We start from the raw sequence: 22,284 nt of genomic DNA, 5'->3' as shown, positions 1-22,284 counted from the left end.
GGCCCCGGCCCCAGCCCCAGCCCCAGCCCCAGCCCCAGCCCCAGCCCCAGCCCCAGCCCCAGCCCCAGCCCCAGCCCCAGCCCCAGCCCCAGCCCCAGCCCCGGCCCCAGCCCCAGGCCAGCCGCTTCCGCGGACCTCGTCCGCGTCCAACGAGCTCAGCGGCGAGTCGGAGCCGAAGCTGCAGGTCACGGGGGTGCCGCGCGCCGGCGGGTACACGTACAGCGAGAAGCCGCTGCGGCAGCGCTCCAGGTTGAAGCAGCGGGGTGAGCCCAGCGTGCAGCTGCCGGGGTCACCTCCTGGGGGCAAGACTGTTGCTGCTGTCTTGGAAGCGGCGGTTGCTGCTGCTGCTGCTGCTGCTCCGGAGGTTGCTAATGTTGCTGAGGTTGCAGCTGGTTTGGCGCCCAGTGATGCTGGCGCCACTGCCGCAGCACCGCGAAGTGCTGAGGCGCTGGTGGAGGTGGTGTTGCCGTGGTGCATGCGCGGGTTGACATGATGGGGGTGCAGCTGCTGTTGGTGTTGATGTGGGTGTGGGTGGCTCGAATGACGCGGTAGTGCCACCGATGCGGCGTGTTGGTGTAGCAGCTGCTGCGCAAGCCGCTGTGCAAACCCCAGCTGTGGGAGCTCCGGAGGCTTATGCTCTTGCTCGTGCGTGGCGGTGCTGGCCGTGCCGCCGCCGTCCTCCTCAGCCCGGTTTCGGAGGTGGGGGCTGCCCAGGGAGGTGGGAGCTGGCACCGTCCCCACCAGGAACAGCCATAGCGCGATGGGGATGACACAGCAGGCTGTAGCGATGAGCAACCGCTGCAGCGCCATCTTCAAAGGTGCCCCGCGCAGGAGTATTAGCCGTGAGGGGAGCAAAAGCGCACTGCACTTCCTGGTTGCCCCATAAGCCCCTAAAGTGCTCCCATCCTACTGCTGGACCGTATTATTCAAAGCTCCTGCTCATAGAAACATAGTGCCTCTCATCGAAAAAGCCCGACCGCCGCGAGTGCAGCTGACAGTTTGCGTTTTGTCAGACCTGGCGGTTGAGCTGAAGCGGGCAGAACCCAAGGCTATTTTTCATATGTATCTGCTGCTCTGAGAGGCCAATCCGGCTTCGGGGACGAAACGGCCCGATCCGCCCGCAATGAGGAAAACAGTTTTTGCAAGGTTTTGGCACACCAAATGATTGTTGTGCCTTGACATATTGAAACTATACCATCTAACGAGTCAGTGGGCTTCTTACGTCCTCCTGCAAAGTGCCACAAACATTTTACAAGCGCGTTCTGTATTCTTGCACACGAGCGCTACCACATTATCATATTAGGGCGCAAGTGACAGCTGAAATCAATACCAGGGTGGAACGCCCTTGTTCGCGAACCTTAGAGACTACGCCATGAGGGACACCACAAAATACAATGCGTCCTGCCTTATCGGCAACTGGGCGGAAGATAGGGAGCTACAAAGAGCGATTTTGAAGGACATGCTATCGAAGAAAGGCACCGGAACGCTCAAGCTTGATGCGTGAGTCCATGGGCACGCGTTCTGTGCTGTCTGGGAACCTAGACAGACTTGTGTGTTGAAAACTTCTACAGTACCCATGTGGCATGTCTTGGAAAGCCCTCCTAGCTGCCCTGCCAGTGTACACGCAGCCACATCCCGGCATCCCCACCTTGCTGGTCGGCGCCTATGAACCTGCCCCGACGTGCTGATGCCCCCCCCCCCGCAGCTTCCGCACGCGCATGGCTGCGGCGCTGTCTGACCTGGAGCTGACCAAGGTGGCCGACGACCCATACATCCACTTTGGCGACGTGGTGCAGCTGGTGCACGTGGACACCGGCTGCGTGCTGGCGGGTGACCCCGCCGACGCGGTGAGAGCGCGGGGCCGCACAGGGCCGCGTCGTCGGGGCTGTGCGACGGCTTTGTGTGGTTGCGCTGCAGCGTCGCAGGATCAGGGCGGTATGCCGCTTCTAAATTATGATTTCTATCCAGGGACCACTGCGGAGCTAGTGCTGGGTTTGCATGCTGCATCAGGGGCCATTCCCTGAGCTCCTCCACGATGCGGCAACCCCAGGCAACGTCACGCGACTAACCGCACCATGCGCTCCGTTTCTGTACATGTGCAGGACACGCGCACGGGCGAGTCGACGTGCGCCGCCACGGCCGCCCCCGACGTGCGCGCCCCCTGCCCCCGCAATAGCCTCATCCTGCTCCCCTACGTGCCGCCCAAGACGGCCACGGCGCTAGAGCCGCCCTACGACGACGCTATCGTGCACTACGGGCAAAAGGTGCGGACTTTGGGGGGTTGAGGTGGAATGGGTGTCTCTGGCCCTGGTCCTTACACCTACCGTATTCAGGGTCGCTGCGGGCATGCTGGCGCGGTACCTGCACTGCCGGGTGGTCAACACCCTGAAGCTCGCGAGCCGCTGCCCCCCATCCCGCCCCCGCATCCTCCATTCAATGCGCCCCACAAAGCTAAATGCACACCGTCATCGATACCCGTTACCTCTCCCCCAGGTCCGCCTGGCGCTGCACCCAGGCGCCGCGGGTGATCCGGTGGACAGCGGCGGCGGCCCGCGCCCGGTGTGCCTGTTCTCCAAGCCCGTGTCCACCACACACGCGGCGCGCTACAGCCGGCAGCAGCTGGTGGGCTTCACCGCCCGCACCGACTCCTTTGACTGCGTATGGACCGTGGTCACGCCCGACCCGGCGCAGCGCGCGGCGGCGGAGGGCGTGGAGGTGGGTGGGGCCCCGCTGGGGTTTCGCTGGGGCAACTCAACTGGCGCTTCGTGTCTCGACTGGAGAATTGCCAGTTGGACGGCTACACGGCGCATTTGTACCTCTCAAATTGGCCTCAGCCTGGACCAACTGCTGTGCTATCAACATGCTGCTTGCGCCCCTTTCTCTGTCCTGTGCGCGCGCAGGTGGCTGCCGGCGCTCCGGTGCTGCTGGTGCACTGCGCCACACAGAAGCCGCTGTGCCTGGAGGCGGCGCGCTACCCCAACGACTACGGCGTGGAGCTGGAGGTGTCGGCGCGGTCGGCGCTGGGGCCGGGGCTCAAGCTGGCCATGGAGCAGATGGCCATGGTGAGGGGGCGGGGGGCTGAGGAGTGGGTGGAGGTGGGGGCGGGGGCGGGGGCGGGGGACCCGGTCCAGGGTTTGGTTGGTCGGCGGATTGGGTTTTGGGGAGCATGGAGCTGTGCTCCCCCAAGCAGGGATAGGGTGGGGGACTTCCAGGACTGGGCGGGCAATGTGGAAGGTGACAGGGCCCACTGGTGCTGACGTCAGCTGACGTTTTGCCGGCGCTGCGCCATGCGCATCTCCTTCCTCGCCCACCACCATGTGCAGGGCGTGCAGAAGGGCTTCCTTCCAAAGGGCGAGCAGACCGACAACTACTGGACGTTCGTGGCGGGCAGCAAGGTGGAGGCCCTGCCGCCGCCCAGGTGAGGAGCGAGGTTACGCAGCGGGACCCCGTAAACAGATCGCCACGTGCCTTTTCCTGCCTCTTTCGTAATGTTGTCATGCGGCATGTCACGCAACTGACATTCCATATCCCCCTCCACCCATACAGCGCCGGCGGGGACGAGGCTTACTCCTTCCTGGACGGCCTGGTGCTGGAGCTGGCGTCGCGGCCGGGCTCGCTGTCGCTGCTGGAGCGCAAGCTGGTGACGCTGGAGAACAACCAGTCCCTGATGAGCGCGGAGGGTGAGCGGGCGGGGGGCTCAAGACCGTGGCTGGGGGCTGGGGGCTTGCGGAGGGGGAGGGAGGCGACATGGTGCAGGTGGCTGGCATGGTTAAGGCTGTCGTGAAACCAAAGGGCAACCAGGCACAACCGTCACACACCATGCGCATGATACCACGCGTTCAAGCTCACCCAGACGCTGGCGCACCGTACCGTGTCAGGTCCTGATTCCGACACCCTCCATGCTCCCTACCCCGGTGCAGACTTCAAGCTGGTGCTGCGCCAGGTGGGCAGCCAGCTGCCGGAGGACGGCATTGCGGCGCTGCTGACCCGCTACGCGCCCGCCGGCAGCCGCCCCGGCACCCGGCTGGACGCGGCGGCCTTCCGAAACGACCTGCGGGCGGCCAGCACGGCGGCGGGGGCGCGGTGAAGCAGGCCGGGCTGGGTTTGAAGGAGGGGTTGGCAAGGGCGAGGTGATTTGGTGGGCAGTGGAGGTACGGGGGGCTGGTAAGCGCCTGTTTGGTGACAGGCGTCGTGCGCGTGAGGCCAGCACGGGGTGGCTGGGTTGTACAATTGGTGTACAAGCGGCAAGTCTGTGCCGCGCTGATGTGCGTGCAGGCAGTTAAACCATGACTGTCGGACGGCCGGGGGTGTGATAAAGATGAGTGGGTACATGCGTGGGCAATGTTTGACGTGTCAACCACATCAACGCTGACGCTTGTCATTACCAGGAGTTTGTTACAACTCCCTCAAACAAATTTTACGTATACACAAACAACTTTAGCAAACCCTTGCTATAACGAGGTGAAGCATCCAAGTTTAATTGCCGCAAAGATGGCCGCCCGCGCATTCTCCGGCCTCCAAAAGCAAGTGTTCAGCTTGTACCGAGCTTGTATGAGAGGGGTCAGATCGAAGCCTGAAAGTGAGCGCGCAGACCTTCGCGAATACGTTCGCGCCGAATTTAATAAGGGCAAATCGCTGTCGCCCAAGGACATCCAGCGCATTGAACACATGCTACGGCATGGCAAGAAGATGCTTGTAATGCTGATGGCACCTGGAGCCAGGATGTCGTGGAGCCGGCCCAGCAACACCTGAGGGAGGTGGGTGGCGTTCACGCTGCGGTGCGCGCAGTGACGTGGCGCCAGCGCTCCTGGACCTAGCTCAGGGCTTGCCACCGTGCAGCGCGTGTATGCAATCTAGCACGTAAACTTTGATGAGGGGTACTTGCGGATGGCAAGGGCTGCGGGTACGGGCCTGCCCCAGGCCGCCCGTTGTCGCTGCATGTCGTTGGCGCTCCAAACTGACCTCACACTGCCGTTGGTTGCCTTCGCCAGGTACCAAAAACATCTGGGCACATCCTACCCTTCACAGCGCTCATCATCACACTGAGGGCCATTCAGCGCCGGCCCCCTGCCCTCCAACTCCTGGTTGTTGCTGCGGTTGCGCCCACGCATGCGCTCTGACCCTCAACACCTGGCGGCCAGTCTCCGCAGCAACCTCAGCGGCTTCACCACATGATGCAAGCGTCCTTTGAGGCATGGCGTATCTCAATCTGCGGGTGTCCATGGTGCAACCGTTGCCGTTGTGACAGGCGGTCCGTGTCCGTTGCATCGTCCCTGCACCACGGTGCTGCACCCGTTGCTTGTCCTGTGGTCTGTGCGACACACAACCGCAGCAGCATACACCGCGGGCATGGTGCGTATGGTTTGATGGACGCGTGCGTGTTTGGATGTGCAGTGCGGTAGCCCACATGGTGTGTGCCAGCGGCGTGTGCCTTTGTCGGTCGCAAACGCTACACGCTGACCCGCTGCGGGTGTGGGTCGAGCGCTCTTCAAGCGGGGACTCTGGTAGCATCGGGACATCATCGGCCCAGTGACCGAAGTGTGGAAAATGTGATTGTTGTTGTTGGAGGCGCTGATGTGGGCGAGTTCGGCTCACCGGCACTGGCGCACACTGGCGCTACCGGACTGAAGACGGAACGGGAGATTCGTAGTTGTTTGGCTTCGTGGCAGCGGGGTGATTCCTATGACGGGTTCCAATAGACCAATAGCCTTCCAATCTAGGCACTGCTTGACAAGGCCGTGCCAGCCTGCCTGCTGACGTCAAGCCTGACGGAAAAGGTGATTGTCAGATCGTGTAAAGCCTCGCCCTGCCCCGAGCACCAACCCCCTTCATTACATAATTTACATTCAATGGCGGCAGGCCAAGGGCGTATTTTGCACCGGAAGCTTTGTGAGACGTCCGGCTCCGGTCGGCGCGCGCAGGGGAGGGTGCGGGACAGCGGTGGCGCGCGTGCGAGGAGCGGGCAAAGGCGCGGTGGCAGCGGGTGCCTCAGATCCCTCCGCATGGCACGATTGCATGGTGTATGTGCCCAAGAATGCGGCGATAGATATATAAGTATCACATACGAACGTAGTGGGTAAAGAAAGCTGAGCCCGCATCGGCGCGAGAGCAACGCGGCCTTTGGCGCCATTTTACATGCCTGGAGCTTTGGACGCCTTGCAAAGAAGATTACACGCTTTTATTGATAGGAGAATATGATATGAAAGCCTGAAGCACATTTGGGTGCCGCGTGGTGCGGAGCACAGGCAGCATGGCAAGTGCCGCTATTGAAGCGCAGCTTGAGGAGGTTCGGACCAAGCTGCAAAGCGATAAGGTCACATCACGAAAGGTAAACATGTTCGAGGCTCGCCCGTGGGACGGCAATCGACACGAATTCTTTCGCGGGTGGCCCCTGTACGCAATCGCGCCTTTGTTATACATTATAACCGCATGCACTGATAGCAGCTGGGGCCTGAATGGTGGGTGGGACTTGCGTGCCGGCTGACCTGGCTCTGCAACACCTGCGCCTCCCCCACGCGTCTCGCCGCCTTGTTCCCAAACACAGGATGGCCTCAAGCGCTTGCAGCTCCTGCTGGAGAACCCGCAGGTGACATGGACGACCGGTTTGGCAGCCTTTGTAGCAATCAGGACAGTCTCGTGTCTGGCGCAGCTGGTGATGTCGGGGGTTCCATCCATAAAGCTTGCTCCTTGAACGCTGCCCACGCAGGCCAAGCAGCTTCTGGACGCCAACACCGCACGACTGTGGCCTAATGCCAAAGTCAAGAAGGGTGGGGCGTGCATGTTGCTCCGCATGGGGGCAACAGCACAGGCTGAAGGAGGGGATCAACAAAGTGCTTTTGCGTACAACTGCACGGTACCGGTATGGACTACCGCAACTTTTTTTGACAGCATACCTAGTAAACAAGCACCAAATGCTATGTGATGACTGTAGTGACCTGCCATGTACGCCTCCGATGCAGTGAACACGTGGCCGGGGCTGCTACGCGCCTACCTGGACTTTGCGCGCCAGGAGTTGCGGCCGGGCGCGGCGGCGGCGGGGGCGGGCAGGGCGGGGCGGGCGGGCGGCGTGGCGGCGGCGGGCAAGGCGCCCGAGGCGGTGGTGGTGCTGCGGCGGTTGGTGGCGGCGGCGGATGACTCGCAGCGCTCAGGTGCGGCTGGTGGACAGGGATACTAGGTCCGGGTGTCCGATTGACAGGGATGCTTGGTTAACAGGAAGAAGCTGGTGAAGTATGCCTTCATTACAATTGGGCACGCAGTTGCCTGACAAGTGTGCTGTCCGCATCCCCTGGCCTGCTATTTGACCTGTTGCCCTGCAGGCCGGCGCTGCAACCTTCAGCTGTGGGTGTGGGCGCTGTGGCGCCATGTGGCGGACATGGTGGCGGTGAGCGCAGCAGTGGGGGGGGCTGTGGTGGGCGCAGTGGGGGCAGTGGGCGCAGCGGGTGCAGTGGGGTACCTCACCAAACAACCACCGCAGCCATCGTAGCAGCAGCCAAAGGTTGCACGGCGGGCGAGCCATGCACTCCTGAGTCCTGGCACTGCGCCCCATGAATGCCGTGTCCCACCCCTGAGCACCGCCACACCACCTCCGCCCCTGCTCCCCGGCCCCCTCCCCAAACACACACAGGACCCGGGGGTGCTGGCCCCCGGCCCCACCGCCTCCGAGTACGGCCTGCTGCTGGCCCGCCACCTGCTGCCGCAGCCCGACTACACACGGCTGCTCACACCATCCGTGGCAGAGGGTGAGGCGGGCGGCGGCAGCAGAGGGGGAACCGGGAAAGGCAAGGAGACATACCACACGGCACTCGGTACAGCAGCACGCCCGGGGCGCATGCTTCCCCTCACCCGCCCTGAGCACCTTAGTTAGCTGAACTTGCCACCACGCCGCCCTACATTTCACTGTGTGCGCCCCTTGCCAACCCCCGCCCCCAACCCCATCCTATCCTGCCCCTGCCCTGCCAACGCACCCTGTTCCCCTGCACCTGCCATCTGACTCCGCTCCCCTGTCCTGCCCTGTCTCTGCCCCCACCCCCACCGCACCCCCTCCACAGCCCTGCTGGACGCCTACTGCGCCGCGCTGGAGGCACTGGTGGCTGCGGCCGAGGGCTCCGACTCGCCCGCCTCCTCCGTGACGGCGGAGGCGGCCGCGCAGCTGGGGCTGCTGGGCGGCCTGGTGGCGGCCTGGCCCGGAGACATGGGCGAGGCGCCGCGGGGCGCGCTGGCGGCAGCACTGGCGCGCACCCTGCGCTGGCTGGGCGCCATTCGGTACGTGCTGTGGGAAGGTGGGATTGTAGATACCAGCCCAAACTAAACCGAAGCCAATGCAATAGGGGAACATGGGGGAGTTTATTGCGCCCGGAGCCCAAACGAGTAGGTCCCACTGTTATTAGCAAGCTCGCCCAGCCACGGAAACGGGCTGGCGGGCGGGCGGGCGTGTGGGCGAGAAGGGTTGCTGACTGCTTGGAAAGCGAGTCCGACCCATCGCCGGGCCGACTGGTCCACAACTGTGTTTCGTACCTGCCTCCTGTGCCACCACCCCCGGGCATCGGTACGCGCACCCCTACACCTCCTGTCTACTTCGCTATACTTCTCTGTGCCAATCTTTGCGCACACACACGCACACCCCGCACACGCACTGCAGCGCCACGGGCCGCCTGCCTCTGGCGGCGTTCACTCTGGCCCACTCGCTGTTGGCGGCGGCGGGACTGGACGACCTAGGTGGCGGGGGCGGTGTGGGAGACCTCGATGCCGTGGGGCTGCCGGCACAGCTGCATGCGGCGGCGCGGCAGCTGGTGCGGGTGAACTGGGGCGGCCCGGCGGCCCGCACGCCCGGACTCAAGGTGCGGCTGCGCTCCTGTGCCATAAAGGGCTAGGGGGGATTATGAGCAAACTTGCTTTGAACACCATGGCACAGTTGCTCGATGGCCTTAAGATCTACAATAAAACTGCCGTAACTTGCACCTTTCACCATAACGGCCATTGCACGCGCTACGAAAAATCACTTGTAATGCAAAACAGCCTGCCGCCCTGCCCTTGAAATGCCTCCGCCCCGGACCGCCCTGCCCCCGCCCCGCAGGAGGCGCTGCTGCGCTACTGCCTGCTACAGCTGCAGCTGGGCGGCCTAGAGGGCGGGGCGGCAGCAGCAGCAGCAGCAGGGGCCACTGGCGGGCAGGGCCAGGGGCAGCTGCGGCCGCGGCAGCAGCAGCAGCAGCAAGCGCTGGCGCTGGTGGTGGCGGGCGGGGGTCCAGACGCCGCCGCTGCGGCGGGGTGTGTGGGGGGCGCGGAGTGGCTTGTGGAGTTGTATGAGCTGCTGGTGCGGGAGGTGGCGACGCAGCAGCAGGCGGCATGGTGCGTGTGGGGTGTGTGTGCGCGCCGTCAAGTGGCCCGGGCAGCTGGGGTCCTGGGGGAGGGCCCTGGGGGTGGGCGCCACGGGCATTGCCTAGGGGCCTGCATGTTAGGGGCATCGCCTAGTGACTGGGCGTCAGTGTGCGGGAACACGCCGTGACTGGTGGCCTCCTGGCGGCGCTGTGGTGTGTGTGCACCGCAGGGAATGGTGGTTGTGGTGGGGGTTGTAGGATGGCGCTTGCTACTGCCACTGCTACTGCCACTGCCACTGCCACTGCCACTGCCACTGCCACTGCCACTGCCACTGCCACTGCCACTGCCACTGCCACTGCCACTGCCACTGCCACTGCCACTGCCACTGCCACTGCCACTGCCACTGCCACTGCCACTGCCACTGCCACTGCCACTGCCACTGCCACTGCCACTGCCACTGCCACTGCCACTGCCACTGCCACTGCGACTGCCACTGCCACTGCTACTGCCACTGCCTGCACAGGGACGTGGAGCCTCTGACGGGGGCGCTGCCGCACGGCTCACAGCTGCTACAGCTGCAGCTGGCGGCGGGGCTGATGGTGGCGGTGCAGCAGGTGGGCAGTGGGGCCGGGGGCAGGGGGGGCGGCGGCAGTGGGGCTTCGGGAGGGAGTGGGGCCTGGGGAGGGAGGCACTGTATGGGGCTGGCTAGTGTGTGGGGAGGGGGGAGCTCCGTGTAAGGGGGGAGATTCGTGTGAGTGGGTGCCAGGGAAATGCCGGGTGACAAGCGAGAGCTCACGGGGCTTCGGCACCGCCCCCGCACCGCTCGACCGCGGCAGGCCTACTACGACGGGCGGCTGCGGCCGGGCCAGCTCACCCACGGCGGCTGGGGCGGCGCGGCAGGTGGAGGCGGCGGTGGCGGCGGCGTGTCGGCTGAGAACGCGTTGGTCATACCGGACAGCGATGAGGACGAGGGCTCACCGGCGGAACGGCCCGCCAAGCGGCGGCGCCGCGGCGGCGGCGCCAGCAATGGTGGCGGCAGGGGCAGTGCGGCGCCGTCACGGCAGCTGCCGCCGCTGGAGTGGCTGCTGGAGCGGTGTGTGGAGGCGCCGGCCAGGTGTGCACGAAGGGGGTCGCGAGGGGCGCGCCTTGGAGAGAGGGAGATACCTGGGTATACGGTACTCAGGTGGCCCGAGTGCGTTTGCCTCCGTCCGATGTAGAATCCGTGACCTGGCTCCCTAGCCCCGCTCTCACCGTTCTCTCGCTTTCGTCTTGCATGAAGGGCTACGGTATTCCCCATGTTTGCCTCCCCCCAGGTGGGCTCCCCTCCTGGCGGGCCTGCTCCACTTCCAGGGCTACCGCCTGCCACCCGCCTTCCACACCGCCGCAGTCGCCGCCGCCACCGCCGCCCTGGCACAGCTGCTGCCGCCCGCCGCGTCCGCGCCTGGGGGCCTCGCGGGAGCAGCAGCAGCAGGGCCGCGCGCCGGCGCTGCAGGAGCAGGCCTAGGAGCAGCGGCGGGCCCTGGAGCAGGGGCAGCAGCAGCAGCAGTAGCAGGTGCGAGTGGTGCTGCTACTGCGGCGGCGGCGGCGGCGGTGGCTCAGACGCCGGAGGGCGCGGCGGCGCTGCAGGCGGCGGCCATGTGGCTGCTGCGAAGTGTGGAGGTGGCGGCACAGCAGTACGTGTACGGCGCCAGTACGGCGGCGCTGACACGTGGCTCCCGATTCTTTGGCTGCACCTTCGCGCCGCCCCGCGGCTCCGCCTTGTCCTCCCCAGCTGCTACAGCTGCCGCGGCTGCGCCCACAGGGATTGCCGCGGCCTTCCCCGGCGCCGGCTCGCCAGGCAGTGGCGGCGGGGGCGACGGAGCCGAGGGTGCTGCGGGCTCGGCGTCAGCGGCAGCTTCTGCTGCTGCTGCGCTGGCGGCGGCCGCGGCGGCGGCGTGGACGGAGGCGGTGGAGGTGCTGGCCGCGAGGCTGGGGCCCAGTCCGCGACTGGGCGGCGGCGGAGCCAATTTAGGCCTGCCGCCGGCACGCGGTCAGCCCAATGCGCTGCTAGCTGAGTTACTAATGGCGCTGGCGGCGGCGCTGCGGCTGCCGCTCGGCGGCGGTGGCGGGAGCCTTGTGCCGCCGCCGCCGGGGCTGCTGCAGGTGGCGGTGGCGGTGTTGCAGGGCTGTGTGCCGACGGAGGCGGCGGCGGCCGGAGCTGATGGCGGCAATGCTGCGGCTGGCAGCGGCTTGCGCGGGGAGCCTGGGGCAGGTAGCGAGGGCGGGGGGGCTGGGTGGCGCCCGGCGGGCGCCGCAGGTACGACAGCTGCGGCGGCGGCGGCTGCCGTCAGCCCTGCCGTACGCGCCGCCACCTGGCAGGCCGCGGCGGAGCTGGTGCTGGCGGTGCTGGCGGCGGCGCCGGCAGCGGACGCCTCGTCTGCCGCCGCCTGCCAGGCCGCCGCCGACCTGTGCCTGCCCTCCGCCCTGCGTCTGCAGCCGCCGCCGCCCGCGCCGCTGCTGCATGCCCTACTCGCCGCCGTCTCGGGCGCACACCACCTCAGCACCTCCCTCGCAACTGACACCACCTCATCCGCCAGGCCCGCACCGCCCGCACCAGCCGCGCCCGCCGGCGGCGGCGCCGCCTTTGAAAGCGGCGGCCACGGCCACAGCACCGGCACGCCAGCGGCCGGCGCGCCACGTGGCAGCTCCCACCTCCCTCCGCTGCCTCCCCTCCCGCTCGACCTGGAGCCGGAGGCGCACCCGCACCCGTCCACCCGCCTGCCGCGCTGGCTGGCGCCGCCGCCTGCCGACGCCGCCGCCCAGGTGTTGCTGCTGCCGCAGCGCCGCGCCGCCGAGCTGCTGGGCTGGCTGGAGGCGCGGGAGCGCGCAGCCGCATTCCTGTCCTCCCCCTGCGGAGCAGCAGGGGCAGCAGGAGCAGGCGCCGCGGGAAGCGGAACGGGGCGCCGGGCGGCGGCGGCGGCGCCGCCGCCGCCGCTGTCGGCTGCCGCCGCGGCGGCGGGGCGGGCGCTGATGGGGTCGGTGGCGGCGGCGGCGCACGGTCGGGTGCGGTCGCTGCTGCTGGACTTGGACGAGGCGGGCGGTTTCGGTGAGCCCGGCGAGGCGGCTCAGCTGCTGGGGTGCGGGCAGGTACTGCTGTCAGCCACGCTGCACGCACACGCGCTGCTGCCGCCGGGGCTGCTGGCTGGGTCAGCTGGGCTGGCGGGCGCGGGGGCGGGGGCGGGGGCGGCAGGCACGGTGCAGGAGTCGCCGCCGAGTGCGGTGCCCGGGCCGGGGGCGTCGCAGTTTGTGGGGCCGGCGCCGGTGCATGGCGAGGCGGGGCCCTGGGTGACGGCGGCGCAGGCGCGGGCGCAGCTGGTCAAGGTGGTGGCGGCGGTGGCGCGGCCGGCGTTGGGGGACACGGGAGCACACGGCGGCGGCGACGGCGGCGGCGGCGGCGGCGGAGGAGGAGGAGGAGATTGGGGTGGCGCAGGAGGAGGTGGAGGTGGCGGCGGCGGCGCAAGGGCGGCGCCGACTGCGGCGGCGTTGGCGGCGGCGGCGGGCGACGCGGCGTTGCTGCCGGCGCTGACGCAGCTGCTGGGCGGTCTGGCGGCGCTGCAGGCGTTACTGCAGCGGCAGGAGCGGCAGGCGCGGCTGGCGGGAGCTTTGCATCCGCCGGGAGGGCTGGGCCACTCGGCGTCACAGCAGCAGCAGCCGGGGGGGCATGCATTAGTACAGGCCACACAGGCCGCGCGCCGCCCTGGCGGCACGCAGGGCGCAGCAGGGGCACCGGCGGCGGCAGGTGTGACTGGTGGTGGTGGTGGTGGCGGCGGCGGCGGCTGCTGGGTGACGGATGCGGAGGCGGCGGCGCTGTTGGAGGCTGCGGTGTCCGCGGTGGAGGCGGCGGTGCAGCGGCAGGTGGCGGCGCTGCAGCGGGTGCCGGAGCCGACAGCGGACTCGGGGCTTGGAGGCGGCGGCGGCGGCGGCGGCGGCTGGCAGCAGCCGCAGGTGACCTTTCCGGCATTCCCACCTTATTGCGACTGCCGCCCTTTTTCTGCTCTTGCCACTACCTCCGCCTAACACCATTCTTGACATGTGTGTCTCCGTGTTTCTCTGCGAACCTGCCCCCCATGCACAGCAGGGCGGCGACCCGGATGACGAGTTCGGTGGCATCATGAGGGCAGTGGTGCGCAGGGGAGGCGCCGCCGCCGCCGCCAGCGCCGCCGCCGGAATGGGCGGCGGCGTCGGTGGCGGCGGCGGCGTGGGCGGCGGCGGCGTCATGGCGGCCTCCCAGCTGGGTGGCGCCGCCGCCGCCGCCACCGCGACGCAGATGCTGACGGGGCCCGGCGCCGCTGCGGGGGCTTCGCTGGCGGCGCCATTGGTGTCGGACATGGCGGCGGCGGCGGCGACAAGAGCTCTGGGTCTGCTAGAGGTGCGGTTTGCGATGGATAAAGGTGGATGCATGCATGGTCAGACTTGTGACGTAAGAACCATATTTAAGTATGCAGATTGACGCGTCTGCCCTGGTTGACTCTTGCGTTTGGCCATGCATACATGTACAGGCATTTGCGCCGCTGTGCCCCGCGCGCGTGTCGCAAGCCACCAAAAAGGTCGGGCGCCTCCTCAGCAGCGGCAGCGGCAGTGGCGGCGGCGGCGGTGGGAGCGGGCGACAGCAGCCCACGCAGGCGCAGCGCAAAGGCCGTGGCGGCGGTGGCGGCGGCGGCGCGTACGACGTTGCGGACACGGATGGGGACAGCGATGGGGACAGCGAACACGACCCCATCGAGGACCATAATGATGACATGGACGTGGACGGCGGCACCAGCAGGGGCGGCGGCAGTAGCAGGCACGGCAGGCGCCGCGGCTCCGGTGGCGGCGGCGGCAGTAGCAGGGTCAGGGGACCGCCGCCCCCGCCGCCACCACCTGAGGAGCTGCTCGCTGTGCTGGCGCGTGTGGCCGTGTCAGCAGCGGTGGCGGCTGGCGCGACGGCTGCTACTGCCGCAGCCGATGCTGCGACTGCCGCGGCCGCAACCGCGGTGGGTGCGGAGGCCCCGCATGGCACACAGGGCGGCGTTGGGGGCGGCGGCGGCGGCGGCACTGCCGCTCCGTCTGCGGGCTCGTCCCGGGCCCCACACGTTATGGCGGCGAGCGGCAGCGACGGCGGCAGCCGGGTCCCCGGCGGCGGCGGCGGCGGCGCAGCAGCAGACGCGGCGGCGGCGGCGGCCGCTGCAGCGGAGGCGGTCGCGCAGGCGACACTGGCCAATGCGCTTGCGGCCCTGGGCAGCAGCAGCGGTAGTGGCGGTCTGCTGAGCCTGCGCCACCCGCGCCACGACCACCTGCATGCGCACGCCGGCGGCGCTGAGCGCGGCCGCGCCTGCCCCCACGAGTCCCAGCTAGTCACCGCCGCCGCCCAACTCCGGCGCTTGGCTCGACTGCTCGGCACCGCCGGCGCAGCCGCCCACCGCAATGGCAGTGGCCGCGGCGGCGGTAGCAGCGGCCGCGGCGGCGCCGCGGGTGGCAGTAGCGGCGGCAGCAGCGCTGCGGCGGCCGCCGCCAACCCGGCCGGGCTGCAACAGCTGCTTGCCAGCGAGGCGGCGGCGGACCTGGCGGCGGCGCTGGCGGAGACCAACGAGGCGTTTGCGGTGCCTGGCGGCGCGCTGCCGTACAGCTGGCGGCTGCGGGCGGTGACGGCGGCGCTGGCGGCGGAGCTGCTGCCGCTGGATGCGGCGCGCTTCACGCCGGGTGGGTGTGGGTTGGTGTTGGTGTTGGTGTTTGTGTCGGTGTGGGTGTGCAGCTGCTGGGTTCTGCGGTTGCGGCTGCCTGGCTCGACGAATACGGTACCCGCTTCTTGTATTGTGTTGTGGCGCCTTGCGTGCCCCCTCCCACCCCTCCCACTCCTCACACCACACCACAACCCCACACAAAACCCCTCCCCACCCCACACCACACCACACCACGCCCCCACCCCCCCGCGCCCGCAGGCGACCCCGCCTACGACCAGGTGTCCCTGACCGAGGCCGTCATCTACCTGCCGGCAGCCGCCGAGCCAGCCTACCGCGCGCGGCGGGCGGGCGCGGCGCTGGCGCGAGTGCTGCTGCGCCGCTTCGCGCCCGAGGCCCACGGGCCCATCCTGAGGCAGCTGGGGCTGGCGCCGCTGGCGGGCGAGGGGGAGGCGGGCGCGGCGGAGGGGGAGGAGGAGGAGGAGGGGACACAGGGCGGGGCTGCAGGGCCGGGGCTGGGTCCGGGGCCGGGGCAGGTAGTGGTGGTGCCGGCTGTGGGGCTGGCGGAGACTGCGGTGCTCATGTACGCCGAGGTGCTGCAGGTGAGGGTGAGGGTGAGGGTGTAAGGGTGAGGGTGAGGGTGAGGGTTTGTGTGTGTGTGTGTGTGTGCGTGAGTGTGTGTGTGTGTGTGTGTATGTGTGTATGTGTGTATGCGTGTTGTGTGTTTGTGTGTTGTGTGTGCGTGTGCGTGTGCGTGTGCGTGTGCGTGTGCGGGGAGACGTCTGTGTATTAGGAAAGCGCAGGGAAAGTGTATGTGTATGTCGAGACCACCCTCCTGCGCCGCCGCCTGTGCCCGCTCGCAGCTGAGCCCCCGCCTGGAGGTGTGCGTGTGTCGGCGGCTGCTGGCGCACGCCGCGCTGTGCCGCCGCGACCAGGCGCTGGCGGCGGCGGCGCTGCGGCTGGCGGCGGCGCGGCTGGGGTACGGCGGCAGCACTGCAGCCTACGTGCGGGCCTTCATGCGGGTGAGAGACGCATGCGCCTGGGGCTATGATGTTTATCCATCTGGAGAATGAGGTACTATGTATCTAGAGAGTGAGGTGCTGCACCGTTGCTTGACATGCAAATGTCTGCGCCCCCGCCGCTCCCCGCCGCTCCGCCCCTGGCCTCACAGCCTCTGGCCTGGATGTGGTTCCGAGCCTACGACCTGCCCCTGCTGCTGGCAGTAGCACCTCTGCTCACTGACGGCCTGCCGGAGACAGACCCGGCTGTAGCAGCTACTGCCGCTGCGACAGCCGGTACTGCTGCTGCAGCCGACCCGCAGCAGCAGCAGCAGCAGCAGCAGCAGCAGGCGGCTGTGGTGCTACTGCGGCGGCACGTGGCCAGTGTGCTACTGCCGCTGCTGGTGGGGGACCTGGGCGGGGAGGCGGACCGAGTGGCGGAGCTGCTGGGGGAGCAGGTGGGGAGGTTAGTGTGCGTGTGTATGTGTGTGTTTTGTTTGGTTTTGTTTGGGTTGGGGTGGTGGTCTGCGCCGCTGCCAGTCGTGTGCGTGTGTGTGCACTGTGTGATAAAGGGAAGGTGAGAGGCTATCGGACCTACCCGCGTCCGCATGTGAAAGTGTACAAGGCGCAGTGACTGCCTTTTCCTTATCATCCCTTGCATGCATTGCCAAGGGGTACCCCTTACGTCCCTTTCATGTTCCCTCCAACCCAACTCTCCCATCCCTCCCACTCCCTCTGCCTCCCACCCCCTTGCCCCCCACCCCCCTGCCTGCCAACCCCCTCCCCCTCCCCCCTCCCCCCCTGCCTCCTCCCCCCCTTACCTGCCTGCAGCTGCCTGCGCTGCTGGCCGCGCACGTGCCTGCGCTCATGGGCGTGCTGCTGGCGGTCAAGACCGGCGGCGGCGGCTGGCTGCTGCAGGCGGCGGCGGGCAGCGCGCTGGCGGGGAGGGCGCTGCCCATGGAGGAGGTGGACGCACAGCTGGCGGGCAGGTGAGGGAGCAGGAGGTGGGGCAGGAGGGTGGGGCAGGAGGTGGTTGGGGGGGTAGTTCGTTAGGGGGCTCAAGGAACAAACGGGTGGGGTGGGATGGGGTGGGACGGGGCCCCACACATGGCCGCCGCAGCCTGCCAGCCTTATAACAACAGAAGGACGGGCGGGAGCACCCTAAAACACACGACGGCACCCACCCTCCCTCCCACGCACACACCCCATCCTGCGACAATATGCTCCCTCCTGCCCGAGTAGCCGTGAACGCGGGACACGCCCCGCCTGACAGCCCTCTTCCAACGCCGCTCCTTTCAAGCCTGTGAATCTCTGTGTGCCATGCACGTGCATCTCTACAAATGTTGCGCTCACGCTTTGCCCCCCTATGCGTGCCTTCACATACACACACGCACACACACGCACACACACACACACACACACACACACACACACACACACACACACACACACACAACACACACACACACACAACACACACACACACACACACAACACACACACACGCACATGTACACACACACACACACACACGCGCACACACACGCACACATAACACACACATGCACACCCACAGGGCGCACAAGTTCGTGTTCGCCATGATGTTCAGTGTGGTGCCGGACGAGGAGGCGGAGGTGCGCCAGGTGGTGGCGGCGGCGGCGGGCGACGGCAGCCAGCAGCCCGGCACCCCGCTGCTGAGCCCCGCGGCGGAGGGGGCGGCGCTGTCGCAGCAGGGCCTGGCAGGCGGCGGCGGCGGCGGGCGGGCCCGAGGCATCTCCAAGGCCGCGCCGCGGCTGCCCACCTTCTCTGCGGAGGTGCGGGCAGCCCCATCCGCTCCGTTGTGATTGTTTTGTTTTGTGTTGTGTGGTGTTGTGTGGTGTTGTGTATGGGAGCCAGGCCATCGGCCGTCTGGTGTTAGTTTGTCAGCTGCTAGGGTTTCATGGGTTGCCGTGCAAGGCGCATGACTCATCATATCCATTCGCATGCGCATGCGCCGTAGCGACCCAGCTGACGCCGCAGTGCAAATCCCTCCTCACCTGCGCGCCTCCTGCCTGCCAATCCACCGCCGCCTCTGCCCCCTCTCCTCTCCTCCTCCTCTCTCCCTTTCTCCCCCACCCCCCTTAACTTCTTAAGTAATCATGAATGTAACCACCCCTCCTCATCTCTTCCCCTCTTCCCCTCTTCCCCTCCACCCCCTCCCACCCCTCAGGTGTTTTGCCGCACGGTGTTGGACCTGCCCGGCCAGCCCACACGCGCCGCCGCGGAGGCAGTGCTGTGGCGCGACCTGCTGCGGCCGCACCAGACCGCCTGGGTGCTGGCGGCGGCACACGAGGCACTGGGGGGAGGAGGTGGAGGTGGCAGTGGTGGTGGCAGTGGAGGCGGAGGTGGAGGGGCGGCACGGCACCGCGCGCACCGGCTAGCGGGGCTGGGCGGACTGCTGCGGCTGCTGGGGCCGCGGGCGGCGGAGCCCGCCACTGGCAGGTGCGTGGGCAGCGGCGGCGGCCGGCCGCGGTGGCTGGCCCGGTGCCGATGTGCCCCGCCGTGTGTGTGGTAGCAGCTTGTTGAGGGTTTTATGCCAGCAATTCGCCCATTTATGTACGGATGCCCCGTCGCGTCACCACCTGCTTTCGCCGCCGCGCCCCGTAGTTCTGGGTTTCTTTGGGATCTGAATCTACTCTATTCCCCGGGACGTGGGCACTTGCATATTTGGAACACACCGTTCACATGAATGGCTACCTCACCGCACCTGCAGGTACCTGGCCCACCTGCTACTGCAGCAGCTGCGAGAGCCCGCGCTACAGCCCGCCGCCTGCGAGCTGCTGCAGCAACTGCTGGACATAATGGAGGGCGCCAGTGCTACAGCCGCCACAGCCGCCACAGCCGCCACAGTCGCTGCTACAGCCGCTGCTACAGCCTCTGTCGTGGTCAGCGCCGCCGACCGCGCCGCCACACTGGCGGAGCTGGTCCCGCCGCTGGTGGCGGCGCTGGCGGAGGCGCTAGAGGCGGCGGAGGCGGAGTGGCCGCCGGCACTCACTCCCACATTCGGCCTGCCGCCGCCGCCGCCTCTGGCCGCCGCCAGCGCTGCACAGACCGCCGCCGCCTGGGTGTCCGCCGCCGCCAGCCTGGCGGCTGTGGCGGTTACGCGGCTGTACGACGCGGATCCGGATCCGGATTTGCAGTCGTACTACGACACGTGTGACTACAGCCCGCGCACGGGGCTGGACGAGCACGCAGCCCTGGCGGCGGCGGGGCGGCCGGCGCTGCTGCGGCTGCTGCGGCGTGTGGCGCTGCTGGGGACTCGCGCGGCGGCGGCGGGGGACTCCCTGGAGGAGGAGGGGGGAGAGGGTCAGGGGCAGGGTCAGCAGGGCGCGGCCGGGGGTCCGGGTCTGGCGCTGTGTCGGCTGCTGCCTGAGCTCCCTGAGTTGAGGGATGTGGTGGAGCTGCAGCAGGTGGGTGCGGGGTGGGGGTGGGGTTGCCAAGATGGTTGGTAGTTGACCATCATTTCAGAGCCCAAAGCCAGGCAAGGGGTTGGCTGGGTGGAGCGAGGGTGTGGAGTGGAGGTGGAGGTAGTTTGGTTTGCCTGCGCTTGCTCAGCCAGAGTGAAACCAGGTCTGTCCCACATCTCGCCGCAAACACCTGCACATCACCGTACACTTGTGCGTGTGTGTGTATACTCCGTGTCCGCAGCGGCTGCGCACCGCGGTGTCGCTGCCTGCCCAGCTGTCGCACCTGGCGGCGGGCGTGCGCGCGCTGCCGCCCGCGGCTCGGGCGCGGCAGGTGGCGGCGCTGCAGGCGGAGCTGGCGGGCGGCGCCAGGTGCGTGTGTTTGGGTGTGCGTGTGTGTGTGTGGGGGGTGTAAACACCAGCCCAAACTAAACCAAAACCAACGAAAACGAGGGGGGTTGGGAAGATGGGGAAGACGCACGTCCTTGCACGGAGGCTCATTATCATCCAGGTGCGATAGTTGGTGTCAAGGAAGGACGAGGCGGGGAGCTTCCCGGTTGAACCACAACGGTCAATAAAATGGCGTGCGCACATGCATGTGATATGCACATTACGTTGCGGTGCGCCCCAGGTGGCACGAGCTGATGAGTGAGGAGGCGGCCGGCGGCGGCGCAGCGGAGGTGCTGGCGCCGGCCGTGGCGGCGGCGGCGTGGGACCTGGCGGCGGCGGCGGCGGAGCTGGGCGACCCGCAGCTCAGCGAGCTGGCGGCGGCGCTGCTGGCGGCGGCGGGGCCGGAGGACCCCCGCGTGCCGCCGCCGCCACCGGGGCTGGCGGCGGAGGGTGGGTGCGGGATGTGTGGACTCGGGATGTGCGGACTCGGGCTGTGTACATGTGACTGTGTGTTGGTGGCTGCTGTTGTGTTCACGCATATCTGTGGGTGGGCGTGTGTGTGCCTGTACTTGAACGGATGTGTTCGCGGCATCAACTGCTCGCCGTCATGCAAGACCCCCACACATTCCGCACCGCTTCCTGCCCCCTCCACACCCACATGGCCTACACACAGGCTCGCAGCTGTCGGGCAGCAGCCTCAGCCGCGCCCGCCTCGCAGGCACCGCCTCACCCACACAGCTGCAGCTGCAGCTGGCGGCGCCGCCGGCAGGCAATGGCGGCGGCACCGCTGCGGCCGCTGGCGGCCGCTCCAGCCGCCGCGGCGGCGCCGCCTCTGCCGCCGCCGCCGGCATCTCTGGCACTGAGGCCGCCGCCGCTGGTGGCCGCCGCGGCTCCCGTCGCAAATCTGCCAGTGCGGGCACGGCGGCGGCGAATGGCGGCGGCGGCTCGGCGGGCGGCGGCGCCGCCGCCTGTGTCGCTGGCGGCGGTGCGGCAGTAGCAGGTCGTGAGGACCAGTGGCTGGCGGCGGTGCTACAGCTCATGTCGGAGAGCTACCTGGTGTCAGACGACGCGCGGGTGAGCTGTAGCCGCTGCTCACGCCCTGGTACTGCTGTAGCCCCTCTCGTGTTCCCAAGTGACGCCCCCGCCTCCTGACACTGTAATACGGGTGTCCTTCCTTCTTTGTACGACGGCTGCCCTCGTCCCTCCTCCTCCTGCCCCCCGCCACAGCTGATTGTGGAGTGCCAGTCCACGGCCAGCCGGCTGCTGGCGCTGCCTGCGGGGCGGGCGGCGCTGGAGGCGCTGGGGGCGGACAGCGCCGCGCACCGCCACCTGCGCATATTCCTGGTGGGTGGGGGCCGCGTCGGGGGGGGGGGGCGCATGCGTGGCGTTGGGGTGGGTGCGGCGGGGGTGCTTCCGTTGCCATGGTTCCGGGAATGGGGGAAGGCGCGCAGCTTGTACAATTGTCCGGCTAGAAAAAGACCTCACTGTTATTCTTGCCACATGTGTGTGCGCGTGTGTATCCAGCCCACGACCGCAGCCACAGGCCAGGAGCTCGCGCTTGCGGCAGCACCCGACCCGCAGCAGCAGCACCAGCAGCTGCTACTGCCGGGCAGTAGCGGCAGTGGCGGCAGTGGCGGCAGTAGCGAGGCGGCGGACGAGGGGCTGTGGCGGGTGTCGGCGGCGGGCGGCGGCTGGGAGGGCTGGCTGCGGCGGGTGACGCCGGTGCTGCTGCGGCGGGCGGCGGACGACTGCCTGCGCCTGACAGCAGGGCTGGTAAGCCGGGGGAGGTTCTGGAGTGGTGGTGCTCACCTCCTGCTGTAACACACGCCTGAGATCGTTGTTGTTTACGTTCATGGCAGCTCGGAACTGCTGTGATGTGTAGTGCGTACCCTCGTCCAAAAACCCTCGCACGCATGTCCCGGGTTAACCTTGTGCGACTACAGGCATCGCTGCAGGCGGGCGTGTGTGAGGCCGTGTTTCCCGCCCTCCTGCTTGACCTCACCGTCTCCGCCTCCGCCGCCTCCGCCGGCTCCGGCTCCTCCGGCGCGGCTGCTGCGGACCCCGCCGCCATTCCCGCCGCCGGCCCCGCCCTCAGCGCCTGGCTAGCCCGCTGCCTCTGCCGCTATGTGCTACAGCCACCGCCGCCACCGCCAGCACCAGCTGCTACTGCCGCTCATCAAGCGGCGGTTACGCCGGCGGGAGCCATGGCTATGGTGCCGTACGGTTTGCCGTACGGGTTGCCGTACGGGACTGGCGGCGGTGGCGGCGGCGGGACGCCCCTAGGGATGTCGGGGGCGGCCTGGGGGGCGGCCGGAGGATACGGCAGACCAACGCCAGCCTCGCCGTACGGCGATCCTGCTGTGGCGGGCGGCGGCGGCGCGAGTGCGGCGGTTGGCGACCGGTACGGCACCGGTACCGCAGATTGGGACCGTGTCGTGGAGG

General features: G+C 68.1%; 3 protein-coding genes across 4 annotated transcripts in view; 2 read left to right on the top strand and 1 right to left on the bottom strand.

Annotated features, from left to right (window-relative positions):
* Positions 1-123: 123 nt before the first annotated feature.
* On the bottom strand, positions 124-1,045 carry CHLRE_13g564426v5 (uncharacterized protein). Its single transcript, XM_043069233.1, has 2 exons — positions 294-1,045; positions 124-178 (listed from the first exon to the last, which is right to left on the bottom strand). The coding sequence occupies exons 1-2, from the start codon at positions 808-810 to the stop codon at positions 156-158; spliced, it is 540 nt and encodes a 179-aa protein (XP_042917208.1). The 5' UTR covers positions 811-1,045; the 3' UTR covers positions 124-155.
* Positions 1,046-1,179: 134 nt separating this feature from the next.
* On the top strand, positions 1,180-5,809 carry CHLRE_13g564400v5 (uncharacterized protein). The gene is made up of 9 exons (XM_001693621.2): positions 1,180-1,500; positions 1,706-1,847; positions 2,103-2,264; positions 2,494-2,715; positions 2,901-3,062; positions 3,324-3,418; positions 3,547-3,680; positions 3,921-4,757; positions 4,992-5,809. The coding sequence occupies exons 1-8, from the start codon at positions 1,373-1,375 to the stop codon at positions 4,085-4,087; spliced, it is 1,212 nt and encodes a 403-aa protein (XP_001693673.1). The 5' UTR covers positions 1,180-1,372; the 3' UTR covers positions 4,088-4,757; positions 4,992-5,809.
* Positions 5,810-6,060: 251 nt separating this feature from the next.
* CHLRE_13g564350v5 (uncharacterized protein) overlaps positions 6,061-22,284 on the top strand; it is a 26,666-nt gene continuing 10,442 nt past the window's right edge. Inside the window, exons 1-27 of one of the 2 annotated variants that reach the window (XM_043069231.1) lie at positions 6,061-6,328; positions 6,545-6,586; positions 6,707-6,767; positions 6,960-7,148; positions 7,317-7,381; positions 7,625-7,739; positions 8,049-8,262; positions 8,639-8,837; positions 9,074-9,345; positions 9,839-9,929; positions 10,152-10,429; positions 10,629-13,299; positions 13,433-13,723; positions 13,854-15,033; positions 15,273-15,613; positions 15,875-16,033; positions 16,183-16,467; positions 16,841-16,998; positions 17,586-17,823; positions 18,219-18,490; positions 18,762-19,458; positions 19,697-19,824; positions 20,084-20,292; positions 20,516-20,916; positions 21,070-21,186; positions 21,367-21,615; positions 21,786-22,284. The exon at positions 21,786-22,284 is cut by the window's right edge and continues 215 nt beyond it. In XM_043069231.1, the coding sequence (XP_042917207.1) occupies positions 6,251-6,328; positions 6,545-6,586; positions 6,707-6,767; positions 6,960-7,148; positions 7,317-7,381; positions 7,625-7,739; positions 8,049-8,262; positions 8,639-8,837; positions 9,074-9,345; positions 9,839-9,929; positions 10,152-10,429; positions 10,629-13,299; positions 13,433-13,723; positions 13,854-15,033; positions 15,273-15,613; positions 15,875-16,033; positions 16,183-16,467; positions 16,841-16,998; positions 17,586-17,823; positions 18,219-18,490; positions 18,762-19,458; positions 19,697-19,824; positions 20,084-20,292; positions 20,516-20,916; positions 21,070-21,186; positions 21,367-21,615; positions 21,786-22,284 (9,499 nt within the window). In that variant the 5' untranslated portion in view covers positions 6,061-6,250. Of the gene's footprint in view, positions 6,459-6,544; positions 6,587-6,706; positions 6,768-6,959; positions 7,149-7,316; positions 7,382-7,624; positions 7,740-8,048; positions 8,263-8,638; positions 8,838-9,073; positions 9,346-9,838; positions 9,930-10,151; positions 10,430-10,628; positions 13,300-13,432; positions 13,724-13,853; positions 15,034-15,272; positions 15,614-15,874; positions 16,034-16,182; positions 16,468-16,840; positions 16,999-17,585; positions 17,824-18,218; positions 18,491-18,761; positions 19,459-19,696; positions 19,825-20,083; positions 20,293-20,515; positions 20,917-21,069; positions 21,187-21,366; positions 21,616-21,785 lie in introns of both variants that reach the window. The other variant, XM_043069232.1, reaches the window with a different exon arrangement.

The sequence above is a fragment of the Chlamydomonas reinhardtii genome, chromosome 13 (genome assembly GCF_000002595.2).
Source record: "Chlamydomonas reinhardtii strain CC-503 cw92 mt+ chromosome 13, whole genome shotgun sequence".
Taxonomy (NCBI): Eukaryota; Viridiplantae; Chlorophyta; class Chlorophyceae; order Chlamydomonadales; family Chlamydomonadaceae; genus Chlamydomonas; species Chlamydomonas reinhardtii.
This window is presented reverse-complemented; position numbering and strand designations above follow the sequence as displayed.